The 12840-nt window shown below is 48.8% G+C and overlaps 1 protein-coding gene across 4 annotated transcripts in view; it reads left to right on the forward strand.

The window, feature by feature from the left end:
• Positions 1-12840, forward strand: part of ME3 (malic enzyme 3) — a 180206-nt gene that overhangs the window by 161165 nt on the left and 6201 nt on the right. For all 4 annotated transcript variants that reach the window (XM_057750048.1, XM_057750051.1, XM_057750049.1 and 1 more), the window contains 3 exons: positions 10547-10644; positions 10923-11036; positions 12658-12763. In XM_057750048.1, coding sequence (XP_057606031.1) covers positions 10547-10644; positions 10923-11036; positions 12658-12763 — 318 coding nt within the window. The remainder of the gene's footprint in view (positions 1-10546; positions 10645-10922; positions 11037-12657; positions 12764-12840) is intronic.

Consider the following 12840-nt stretch of genomic DNA (forward strand, 5'->3'; position numbering starts at 1 on the left):
ATGTGACGAGGCTGCAGAGGCCGTCTCACCCACGGTCCTGCCCTGCCAGGGCAGCGGCGCCAGGTGATGAGGGACTGTAGAAGCTCAACCATTTCGGCCCAGTGCAGGACAACTCTGAGGGCACATTTAAACTCCAGAGCTCCCCACAGGACCGCATCGCGGATCAGCTTCTCCTGCTTCCCCATCCTCAACCCCATCCTGCTTCCGCTCCCTCCCTTGCATGGGTGCTGATCCCAAGAGCACTTCTTGATAACATCCTGAACACTCCACACCTCCCTGAACCTGCTTCCCAGGGAACCCAAACTGTGCCAAGTAATCCAGTTTGCATGAACACAGAACTTTAGGCTTGAAAAGTGTTCTCCATCCACACTATCTCACAGCTTCCTTGCCTCCCCTCCCCTCCGCCTGTGGGGAAGACGGACATCGCTGTACACGTCACTGATGAGCAAACCGAAGTTCAAGGCTTACATTTTGCTCCAGGTCCCACAGCCTGACAGGCATAACGCTGGGGCTAGAACCTAGTTATCTCTGACTCAGAATTCTCCACTGTCTCTCCGTGACGAAGGGCTGCCTGTGCTCCCTCGAGAGTGAGATGCCACAGCGAGTCTCCTTGCTGAGGGTCAACTTTCAGACCCCACGTAGGTGTGGGTGTCCCTGCTCTCCTCACCCCTCCCATCCCCTCCTCCAACTCCCACAGTTCACAGACCCCACGATGAGGCCTGGGGAGGGGGAAGGGCTCGCCCACAGTCACCAGCTGGTGAGTGATGGGTCCGGGACCAGAAGCCTATGATGTGCGTTCTCAGTGCTGGGTGGGCAATTAGAAGACTAGTGAGGAATTCGGGGACTAATGCGGCAACGTGGAAGATTAAGCTCATGCTAGAATTGACCCTCCTTTACCTCCAAATACAAGGTAAAGAGAGGAGGAAAAAGAAACATAAAACTACGTAGCTGTGCTCAAAAATAGAAGGGAACGCCTGCATGTACGGAATTGGAGAGAGCTGGGAGAAGGGGGAGGGTGGGAGGAATCACGGTGGTAAACAGACACCCAAACCATGCCGCATGTGGTTGCTGGGCACACGCCCCGTCCACCCCAGCAGGAGCCATGGTCAGAATCTTCTGGAACCCCAGAATGGCGGGGGCTGGGAGCAGCCTGCCCACATGAAACAAACACCAGCACAGCCTCCCGTCCTTGGTGGAATAAGGAAAGATACGACTAAAGGCCTCAGGGTCCCCGCCAGACCGCGCTCCGTGAGGGCAGGGCCATGCCTGGTGCTGAGCTCGGGCACAAGATTTGAACTGTCTCCTAGACAGTCCTGCTGCTCCACGCTCCTGGGAGTCACCAACCCCACGTGGCCGACCACAGCGTGGGGCCTCTGAAGAGCGGGCTCTGGAAGGGTGAAGCGCTCCCCAGGGCTGCCGTGGTCTCCTCCGCACCCCAGCCCCCACTGCCAGCTCAGACTGACCGAAAGCCTCAGCCGCCCCAGCCTGGTCCTGGGTAAACAGAGCTGCCCGTGCACTGACTCATCGCTGGCAGCCTCTCCAGGAATTCTGGGACAGGCAGAGGCTCAGGTGACTTTTGTTGTTTCAGCTGGGATCAGAGAAGCATCCCTGCTCTTAGCGGAGGAGAAAGAGACCTGGAAGGGGAACAGTGGTAGGAGTGGTCATGCTAGAGGACAGGCCAGCTGTGTCCTTCCCAAAACACAGGTCCAGGACGCTGCTGGCCTGGTGAGCACCGGCCCCTGGCCTCCGCGGCTGGCTGCCCACACAGTAAATGGCTGGGGACAGCAAAGCCCAGCTGGCTTGTCAGCTCCAAAGCGTCCTCCCACCCCACCAGGCCTCCCTAGACCTGCACGGCCCTCAAGTCCTGCGGCATTCCTGAGAGCAGACAGCCAGTCAGGGTGCCCGTGTGGCATGTCAGGCCATCGTCACTCCTTATAGTTTCAAATTTTCATCTGTGAGCCAGACTGCTTCATGGTCAGACGTTGGATTGAGACAAGCCTAGGTCTGAATCCCCACTTTCCTGCTTTGGGACTTTGGCCAAGTGGCTTAAATCCTCACAGTCTGCTTTTCCTTTTCTGTAAAATGGACATGATAATATTCACAGCCATGAAGGCTACTCAGCCACTACTGCCAGAAAGGTCAGGATGCTTTTCTAAGGCCGGCATCGATTCTGGCTGGAGACTAGGCAGATTCATTGTTAAGTGTTTGCATCATCACCCTTGTTTGTGGGACTAGGTTCTTGTAAGGACCGTGGTGATGTATAGGCAGAAACAAGCATGTAACCATACTCAGTTCCGGTACTGAGTACTAATACCTCTGGTACTGAGTACTAATACCTCTGGTGCACAGGAGGCTCCCAACATAAGTACCAGAGGCAGGAACTGTTGAGACCCAAAACAGAGAGGCTTTGGTGGAGGTGAGGAGAGGGACCGGTGTGAGCACAGGACGGGGGTAAGCCTGAGAGGGGAGGCAGGGCGCCCCCTTTCTACTTTCCACATATACCTTCTTCTTCCAGCCCAATAAATTAGTCAGTTCTGTGAAATTTCTGCCAACTCTGTGATTTTGCAGGTGCTGGTCCCTCTGCCTAGGACTGTCTTCTGCTCTTGGCTAATTTCTCTTTGTCCTTGAGGACTCAAACCTCGCCTCCCCCAGGATACTGCACCCAGGGCCAAGCCTGTTCCACAGGCCCCAGGATGGTCCCACCCTTCCCCAGGGCCCAGAAGTGACATTGGGCAGTGGTCACCCACTTTGCAGAATACTTCAAAATACCCCAGGACTCAGATGCCACAGTAGGAAAGGGGCAGATGGGAAGGAATGGCCCAGCTCTGAAATCTGTCCAGCTGGTTTGTCCTGTTTACAAGACACCAGGGGCTATTTCCCGCTGTCAGGGGTCTACTGCCCCTCCCCCACCACACACACTGAGCAGCAGTTCCTGGCCTTTCCGTTCTCTCTCCGCCACAGTGAAACTTCCTCCTGCCTCTTCAACCTCATCTTTCCCCAGTCCTCAAAACTTTCCTTTTCACTAAGTCCTGTGCTCTAAGGCTGTTCTTCCCTTACAGGGCTGTCCCGGCCCTGAGATTCTCATGGGTCTCTTTGTACATCTAATCCTGGCTCCTCAGAGACCTCCCCCTTAGCCTGTTGCATCAGTTAAATCCCCAAAGAAGCCAAGAAGATGGTAATTATTGCCTCTGGTTTCTTCCAAACTGTGGCAGAATAGGTCTAACCCTGCCTTCTTCATGGGCCAGGAACTGGTTTCTTGAGAGTCCAAGGGCTCCAGAAAATTCCCCACATGACACAGAAGTAGGTTGAAGTTATCTAGAAATCATTCAGTCCTTTTGTGCTATCTTCTGAACCTACAACCTCCAGTACTCAGCTTGCAGTGGTATCTAAGAAGGGGAATTTGAATTTTCTGAACAGTTATGCTGTTATCTCCTGTGCCCAAGACAGTTGTTTTCATCCTCGTAAATCTAAGGCTTCATATGCCCATATACCCAGTGGAGCCCCAGAACGGGCTCTCAGTACACGCTCGTGAACAAACGGATGGTGGCCGCTGGCTGCTGTGGAAGGTAATTCTGTGGATCACGAAAGTGCGCTGACCTAACACTAGAGGACACCCATTCCCCCATGGTCCCAGGCCTCCAAAGCCACCTAGCCAGACCCTGCCGAGCCTAACTCCCTGTCCTGACTGCCTAAGACTGCAACCTTGTCTCACCTGAGAAACAGCTAGTTCTTTCCCTTTTCTCTGATAATCTGTGGTTTAGAATGGAAACTTCTTTAACTTTGTCAAATGTGACTATTAAAAGCAGAATAGAAACTACATTTTCAGTCCTTTTGTGCTATCTCCTGAACCTACAACCTCCAGTACTCAGTTTGCAGGAAATGCAATTATGGCAAGTTTGCTCTGAAAAGGAAAATTTATCTTTCATCATGAATGAGAAACAAATAGTCATACTTTCAGCTGCCCATGGCGTTTACAGGCACAGGCCTTGTTCTGACACATCCCTAGACCCCCAGGCGGTTACCCCCAGAAAGCTAAGCAGCTTCCTTCCTCTCTATTTTTAAGTCCCTCTCTATGTTACCCAGGACCTTCCTCCTCAAAATGAAAGTTAATGATGGAGATAACTTTATTTGCCAAACTCTATAATATGGGATTTAAGAACTGCCGTTTTTCCTCTTGAGTTCTGGGCTGTGATTAGGGTAACTTGCCACATCAGAGGCTGGCCTCAGAGGAAGATCCCAGAAAGGAGAACGAGAAGTAGCTAGCAAGATAGCCAGTGAGTGGGGGGGGTTCCAGAAGCCACATACAGAGCTTCCCAAAGGAAAGAACGAATACCAGGATCAAATGCTGATGATAGATCAAGGAAGAGGAGGGCTGAGGACTGACCTTTGAACTTGGTAAGGTGTAGGTACTGGTGATGTTGACAAGAAGTGGGGCAGTCACTTGATGGAACTGGGTTTCAGGGAGACCGAGAAGAAAGGAAGTGGAGGCGATGAGTATATTCAGCTCTTCAGAAGAATTTGGCTATAAAGGGAAGTAAGAAATAGGGTGGGAATGACATAGTGTCAAGAGGCTTTTTAAGGATGGGAACTTAATGGCATATTTGTATGCTGATGGCAGTGATCCACTAGAGAGGGAGCAGTTGAGGATGCAGGAAGAAAAAGAGGGAGAGAATTGCAAAGCAAATTCCTTGAGTAAGTAAACATGGTGGGGTCCAGCACACGCTGCAGGTGGCTTTAGCTAAGAGCAGGGACCATCCATCCATGTAACAGGAGGAATGGCAAAATATATGGACCGGAGGCAGAGGTGTTATAGACTTGGTGGTGAGAGGATTCACTTCTCTCCTGATTGTTTCTATTTTCCTTGAACTTCACTTTCCACTTCTGAAAGGGAAAAAACTGGAGCTCAATAGTACCTGTTTCCTAGAGTTGCTGTAAAGATTAAATGAGCAAATAAATGCAGCAAGCACATACATAGCACAGAGCCAAGGTCACAGTGAGAGCAATCAATAAGTGGCAGTTGCTGTTGTATCCTTTTGAAATTTTCAATTCATTTCTATCAGATTTCCCGATGCTTTGTGTTTTCCACCCTTTCCAGAGTCACAGCTGAACAGTTACATCCACCACCTAAGTTCACTTCCTTCCACCTCCACTACCACCCATCCCTCAGGTCTTCTGGGGGAAACCCCATAAGGCTGCTCCTGCTGCCTTCAACTTCAGAGTCAGGAAAGGCTGGTCTGAGCTGCATAGACCAGGAGGGCTTGGAAGCAGCAACCCAGGTTTACTTGCTTCACTTCTAACTTGGTGACTGACCGAGGGAAGCCACTGCCTCTCTCTGGCCTCAGTTTCCTCATCTGTACAATTATTGGATGTCATGCTCTCCATCCAGCACTAAATTTCTGCAGGTAAGCTGTTATTCAGCCTGCAGGTTCTAACCACAAAAGATAACCTGACATCCAAGAAAGAAAAGACCCATCAAGAATGCAGTGCCTTTGGGAGGTTTGCCGATGAAATATCTTTGGCGCCACCTGGTGGTGTGTGCTTTGTACATTTCCTTTCAGGAGGCAGGAGGCTGTCCTGCAATAGAATCAGATGAGCGGAAAACTTGCTCTCTGTCCAATGGAAAACTGGAAACAGAAAATGGAAAGTTCATTCCTCCTCCCACCCTGCAACCATGAGTATTTTGAAGCTCCTTCCAGATTCTGTGTGTATATTTTGTTGCAATTAGAATCATAGTATGTAGACTGTTTAATGTTCTCTTCCTTCCAACTAACTCAGTGAAGCATAGTTTAGGGGTTAAGCGCACATGCCCTAGAGCCTGATTCCCAGAGTTCAAAGCCTCACTTTGTTATGTGATCTTGGACAACTCAGCAAACTGCTCCGAATCTCATTTTCCCTGTCTGTAGAATGGGGATGATGTTAAGATTAAATAAATGTCTTCACATTAAGACACACAAAGCACTTAGAACAACATGTGACGTTAGTTACTAACTTCATAGCATTTTCTATGTTGCTACATCGTCTTCATAATGAGCATTTCTAATAGCTGCAATATCCTACTGAGTGCCTACACTAGCTAATTTACTTAACCATGACTCTTTTGTTAGATGTTCCTTATTTCCAGTCATTCTGTGTTGTAAATAACACTGTCATAAATATCCTACCACATACCTTTTGGGTTTTTTCACGCATAGATTCCCAGAAATAGAAGCGTGAGGTCAAAGGGCAAAAACATTTTGTGCCTTTGGTCTATATTGGGAAATAGTTTTCCAAAAAGGGTTGTAGCTCTTTACAATGGAATGTGTGCTGGAACTGTGCCCTCTTCGTTGCTCCCTCAGCAGCCATAGAGAACATCAGCTTCTTTGATTTGCACAATTTTAATGAGCCATAAACAGTCCCACTTTAATTTCCTTCTCTTTGACCATCACAGAGGCTCAGCATTGCCAGTTGTGATTATCGTGACTCTGTCAGGGTTCACACCAGTCGTTTTAACAGAGAAAACTTGACATAAAGAATTGTAAATTATGCACTAAAGAACTGAAAAGTCAAAAAGAAACACGCAAGATCTTCTACCACCCCTGAAGCTGGGGGGACACACGGAAGATGAGGCGATAGCTGGCTAACGTTGCTGCCTCTGAGGGGCGCGCTACGAGGCTAGTTCTGTAAGTGAGGGACAGATTGCAAACGGGATTCAACTGCTGCTTCTGGAACAAACTGCTGCTGTAAGAGTAGAAAACCAAGGCTATGGAGTTGCCAGATTTCACAAAAACAAAATGCAGACAATCAGCTAAATTTGAATTTCAGACAAATAACAGTTTTTAGAATATTTATGCTAATATTGCATGGAACATACACTAAAAAAGTTATTTCTTGTTTCTCTAAAATTCAGATTTAACTAAATTTAACTACATTTTACTCAGCAATCTTACAAGGCAGGAATGATGCTGGAAAATTTGTTCTTCCCTGCCTCATCTAGTGTGTCAGTTGCCCTCTGGCGCCCCCTATTGGCAGAACCCACCATAGAGCCAATTGGTAAAGCTGAAAAGTGGTTTGTAGACAAAGGAGAAACAATTACCCAATAATTGGCACAGTCTGCCGTTTTGGCTCTTCGGCATCCATACACACGGTCCGACACATTGGTACTTCCAGACAACAACAACAACAACAAAAACTCTAACAAAATGCCTAATAAATGCAACTGTCTTTCCAATAAATGAAGGCATTCTCACCTTCTCCCTGAAATGGGGAGAGGCAGAGTCTCTACAGTTATTTTATTTGCCAACTAAAGAATGTCGCTCGTCATCTGGTTCTACAAGAATGAAGTCACTAGCCACTGCAGTCTCAGACCTTCAACACACCCCGAAAGGAGTTCAGGGCAGAGATCAGGCATGAGGCACTCTGCGCTCTGGGAAAAACTAGCAGAACAGGCCTTCAGATAGTTTGATATTTTGCGGAAAAGATTTTATTAACCCAATTTCTCACATCTTCTCATATCTAGAAAAGCACTAAAACTGTTAACGGAGACCTCTGTTCCTCATGACTAGCAACCGTCTTGTGACCAGCAGCAACCTTCTGCCAAAATGTGGGCTTGACTGCACACACCCCCTTCACTAAAACCACATACCTACTGCCCTCCCCCACACCTCTTCAGAGCAGTTCCTCAGAGCTATTTGAAAGGCTGTCTCCTGGGCTGTGGCCCTCATTTTGCCCCCAAGAAAACTTAACTCACAGGACATCCCTGGTGGTGCAGTAGTTAAGAATCCATCTGCCAATGCAGGGGACACGGGTTCAATCCCTGGTCCAGGAGGATCTCACATGCCATGGAGCAACTAAGCCCGTGCACCACAACTACTGAGCCCATATGCCGCAACTACTGAAGCCCACCCACGTAGAGCCTGTGTTCCACAACAAGAGAAGCCACTACAATAAGAAGCCCGTGCACTGCAACAAAGAGTAGCCCCCGCTTGCCACAGCTAGAGAAAGCCTGCGCACAGCAGTGAAGACCCAACACAGCCAAAAAAACAAAAACAAAAACAAAGAAAACTTACAACTCTCACATTGTGCATTCTTTCTCAGTCAACATATTTATCTCTGGAAGATAGTCACACTACCCATGTCTGGGCAGGATTAACTAACTACTCTTAAAAACGCAGTCACAGTCACATTTGAAAACTCTATTATCTAGAGGCTAAGTTGTAGAATTAACCTCCAATAAAACTTCTAGAGAACAACAGAGGAAGGAGAAAAGAGAATAAATTAGCTAATATGAACCATTATGTATAATCACATGGTAATCAAGGAAGAAAATATGCATGGCTGCTACATTCCTCGTTTCTGTAACCAGTCGTGAAGCCATAGTTGATGTTTATGTATTTCTTCTTCAGTCTCCCATTCCATGTTTTCTTGTTCTCAGACAAGACCTCAGCTTGCCAGGGTTCCTTAGCAGGATGACCCAAACCTCATTCCTGAAGGATCTGCAGCCTCAGCAGCCCTGCCTCTCTTTAGCTGCAACAGTATTTATTAATAAGACACACCCCAGAGGAACTCCTAGGCTCAGATGCAGTCCTCTCTGTCCCAGTTTCCCCTTGGTTATCAGGATGAATAACCATAGTCAGTAAAGTAACCCTCTTCTTTGCCCACTAGCTTTGTGGAAAAAAGAGCACCAAATGGCCAGGTGGAAGTTTCAACTCCCAATTCAATAGAACCATGATGTGAACCCTAATGGAAGCATTTATCTCTTGGGAACCAAGACCTCCAATCCAGAGAGCACAAAGTTGAAGAGACAGGACGCAAAACCCTGCAAGTGATTTATTAGGTGAAATGGTGAGAGGAGCCATTCTCACTTCAACCCTTTGATTTCCAGACCCAAGTATTCTGGCTGTGGGAGAAAGAGCACAAGGTATTGTTTGCTAAGTCAAATCATATATTGCATCCTATAAGACAGAACCTCACCATCTCCTCAACTAAGTCTTAAGTCTTCAGTAGCCCATCCTACTGCTCTATTAGGTCATCTGCTCCTGGGTGGCAGAGTACATGTTAAGATCACCGAGTTCCATGGGCGTGAGCCTATGGCTGCACATCTGTTACTGTGAAAGCAATTTCTTGATTAGAAACCTGGTTGCCTGGAATGTGTCAGGATGGTGACTAGGCACTCCAAACACGCACAGATGATGGCACTGGCAGAGCGTCATAGACCGGGAAAGTCACACCATATCCAGAAAATACCTTTATTCCAGTGAGGACACATCTCTTTCCTGTCTCTTATGGAAGGAATCCAGTGTAATCATCCTCCTTCCAGGTAGATAGTCTTCCCAGAGGATGGTGCCTTAGCAGGAGCTCAGCATTGGTCTCTGCCGTGGACAGGGCAGTCATTCGGCAGCAGCAGTAGCAGGCAGCCCCGGTGAGAGGAAGTCCATGCATAGCCTCCATCCTTGCCACCATGGCTACTCTGCGTGGAAACTCATTGAGCAAACCCTAGATGGCTTGGGAAAGATGCTGATTGACAGGCATAAGCCATGTCGTTTTGTCCACCTGATTATGGAGAAATCACTCTCATTATGCCCCTTGGTGAACTTTCATTTGGGGCACAAATATATTCACACCCTGTACCTATTCCGAGAATTCCATCCACACAACATTCCCCAGACTTCCTCATCATGGGTCTTACTATTTTGTTCTTTCTAAGTCCCTGACCATCTAGCTAAACCATTAGCAACTGCCCATGCATCCATGTAGGTCTAGCCATCTCTTGGACCAAAGTGGACAACAAAATTTACAACTGGAGGTCACGTCCATTGGGAAGATTTACTTCCCCGTTTCCCCTTTAGGGCTACCTTCTACTGGGGCTGGGAAGCTGCAGCCACCCACTTCTAGTTGATGCCAGCTATCGTTAAGAAGAATCTGTAAACCAAGCCTGCTTTTTTCTCCTTGGTCAGCGAGTCATAAGGACTCCTAGTGAGGTCTTGGGTGTGGATTGAGGGAGAGGAAGAATAGGTGTCAAACAAGTCTGAGCCACCTGCTCGTGCAGCTTGCCTGTACCTTCAGATACGTTCAAGCCATTTGATGCTGGTGATGCTACTGGGCACACCCAGCCTTATGACTTGCTGGATAAGACAGGCAGCTCAGGTCACATGGTCACGTAGTGTTTCATGGTTAGTTTGTGGCCTCATTTTTAATGTGTTTTTATCCTTTTACCTCTTAAACAAATCATTCTATGAGGCTCACACTTCTTTTTGGCTTCCATTATATTTGTCCTTGTTGTCTCATTTATGAATGATGGTGGTAGCAGCACCTGACCCTCTGATCCTCTCTCCCAGGGTAACAATTCAGGAGCTGTTTCTCAAAATAAAAGTTATCTGCAAAAAAGTGCATGGAGAATATCACGCAAAAGAGAGTTGCTTGATAAACTCCATGCCTACAGGCTTGACCTGTGTAAGGGCAAGAGAAAGTTGCTTGTTCCATCACACGTTCAAGGTGTGGGGAACTCTGCCAAGGGTCTTAGGGGTGGGACCCAGTGGCCAGAGAGCGAGCTCAGTCCACTCTGTTGCAGGCACAGCCTCCGTCGCTGTGGCAGGGATCCTGGCTGCTCTGCGAATCACCAAAAACAAGCTCTCCAATCACGTGTTTGTTTTCCAAGGTGCCGGTGAGGTGGGTGTTATCAGGGGCTCTCTACTGCTGTTCCTGTAGGAGAGTAAGAATGGGTGGAGGAGCAGCAAGGGGAGACCGTGTTCTGGGCTTCTGAGTAGAGGAAACAGCCCAGGTGTGTTGTGGTCACTGCAGCTGCCTGGGCACCCACATTTGGGTGTCTCGAGGCAGGGACTTAACTGGACCTCCTGGGAGCAGTGGGGGAAGAAGGGAGGATCTTGGTGAAGCATATGATAAAATCCTGAGCAGGTTTGCCTTTTGTCTAAACACCCACCTCGCAGGCAGCCATGGGCATCGCCCACCTCCTTGTCATGGCCCTAGAGAAAGAAGGCGTACCCAAGGCAGAGGCCACAAGGAAGATCTGGATGGTGGACTCCAAGGGGCTCATTGTCAAGGTACTGTCAGTCTGGAGACCTGGAGGTTACCTGGCCTCTATACAGCTATTGGCACTGGACTGGAACACATCTCCAAGGGGCAAACTGCTCAGACAGAATAGAGAGCAGAAGGAGGCAGTGTCCCAATCGCCAAAGCAAAAGACTCATTCCAAAGTAGGCTTAATCGCTCTCGTCCAAAAGCTTTGAGTACGAGTGCAAATATGTGTGTGCACTCCTGCCAGCCTCACCTCCCCGCGTTTCCTTGCTTGCACTCACCTCTAGCCGTGTTGAATCATGGTTGTCCAAAGTAACATGCTCTCTCTCTTCTGCATCTTTGCATAGTTTGTTCCTCGGCCTGGAATGCCGTGCTCTTTTTCCACATCCCCACTCTCAGCCTTCAACCCCATCTGTTTCCTCCCTGCCTCCTGTGCCTGCTTCAGGCAGCTTTCCCTGAGCGCCCGGGTCTCAGTTGGTTCCCTGCGTGTATGCTTGTAGCTCCACCCTTCATATATCCCACTTGTCACATGGTAGGGCTGTTGCCGCTTTACTTGTCCCCCTCCTCACGAGGCTGTATAGTTCTGACGTCAGTGTCCAGCATGTGATAAGCACATAATCGATGGCTGAGGTATAAGTGAAGGGATCAGTGAGGACAGCAGTCCAGCCTCTGACTGCAGTGTGGTGAGGGGCACAGCTGGATGGCCGCCTCCCTCAGGACTTTGAGTAGAGCTCCATGTTTTAATCCCCAAATTCCACTAACAGAGAACGTGTCAGTGAGAGATTAAAAAAAGACAGAGATAGGAACGTGAGGCTCTCAACCAAGAATAGTGGAGACCCCCTCAGAAGCGACAGACCTTCCTGTTTTCCCCACTGGAAGGAACGGGGACCTGGAGGGTCCTCCTTCTGCCCCAGATCATTCCAGAGTACAGTCCGGGCAGAGGTGGAGGCTGCCACACTTGCCTCTTTCCCACATTTCAACATCACTTTGCCTCACCGCATTGAGCTCACCCCCTCCTCAAAGATCTCTCAACGCTGGCATCTTCACCCTGGTTCTCATGAGGCCCGCTGACCCAAAGGAGTTACCAGAAATGTAGACCAGCCTGTCACCCACTGACTCCTATTTGGAGAAATGGAAGGAATCTGGAGCTCACTGGGAGCAGCCAGCCATTGCAAGCCTGTCCTGGCTCTCAGCTTATCATTATTTATAGGGAGGTTAATGGCTCTTGTCAAATACATTCAAATTAATTCCCTGACCCTGGGTGACTCAGGCCTCCATCCTTCACCTGGGCCTGTGTGCTATATGTCTTGGGGCCGAGAGTCTCGGTCCAGATGCAGGCATTTCCTCAGAGCCTTTGTGTCCTGGCCCAGAAAGCCATGACCCCAGCAGCTGAAAGAAAGGCCTTATGGATTCTCCACATGTGGTTCAGATTAAAGAAACACACACACACACACACACACACACACACATTTAAAATCCTTAGGTCCCATCTTAGATTCTGATCAAAAGGATGGGGCCCAAGGCTTCTGAGAGCTCAGACCAAAGCACAGGGCTCTGCAGGGAATGCTCTCAGAGTCTCCATGCATCCATGCCCTGCCCAGCGGTTCTCACCACCACAGCTCTATCATGTCCTTCCTTTCCCTGCAGGGGAGGAGCCACTTGAACCATGAGAAGGAGATGTTTGCCCAGGACCATCCTGAAGTGAATTCCCTGGAGGAGGTGGTGAGGCTGGTGAAGCCCACGGCCATCATAGGTAGGAGGAGTGGGCAACCCACTGCCCAGCCCAGCTAATGCTCTTGACTTGCAGGTGAAGACTGAGTCTCAGCAAGG

Source organism: Hippopotamus amphibius, chromosome 9 (genome assembly GCF_030028045.1).
Source record: "Hippopotamus amphibius kiboko isolate mHipAmp2 chromosome 9, mHipAmp2.hap2, whole genome shotgun sequence".
Classification (NCBI taxonomy): domain Eukaryota; kingdom Metazoa; phylum Chordata; class Mammalia; order Artiodactyla; family Hippopotamidae; genus Hippopotamus; species Hippopotamus amphibius.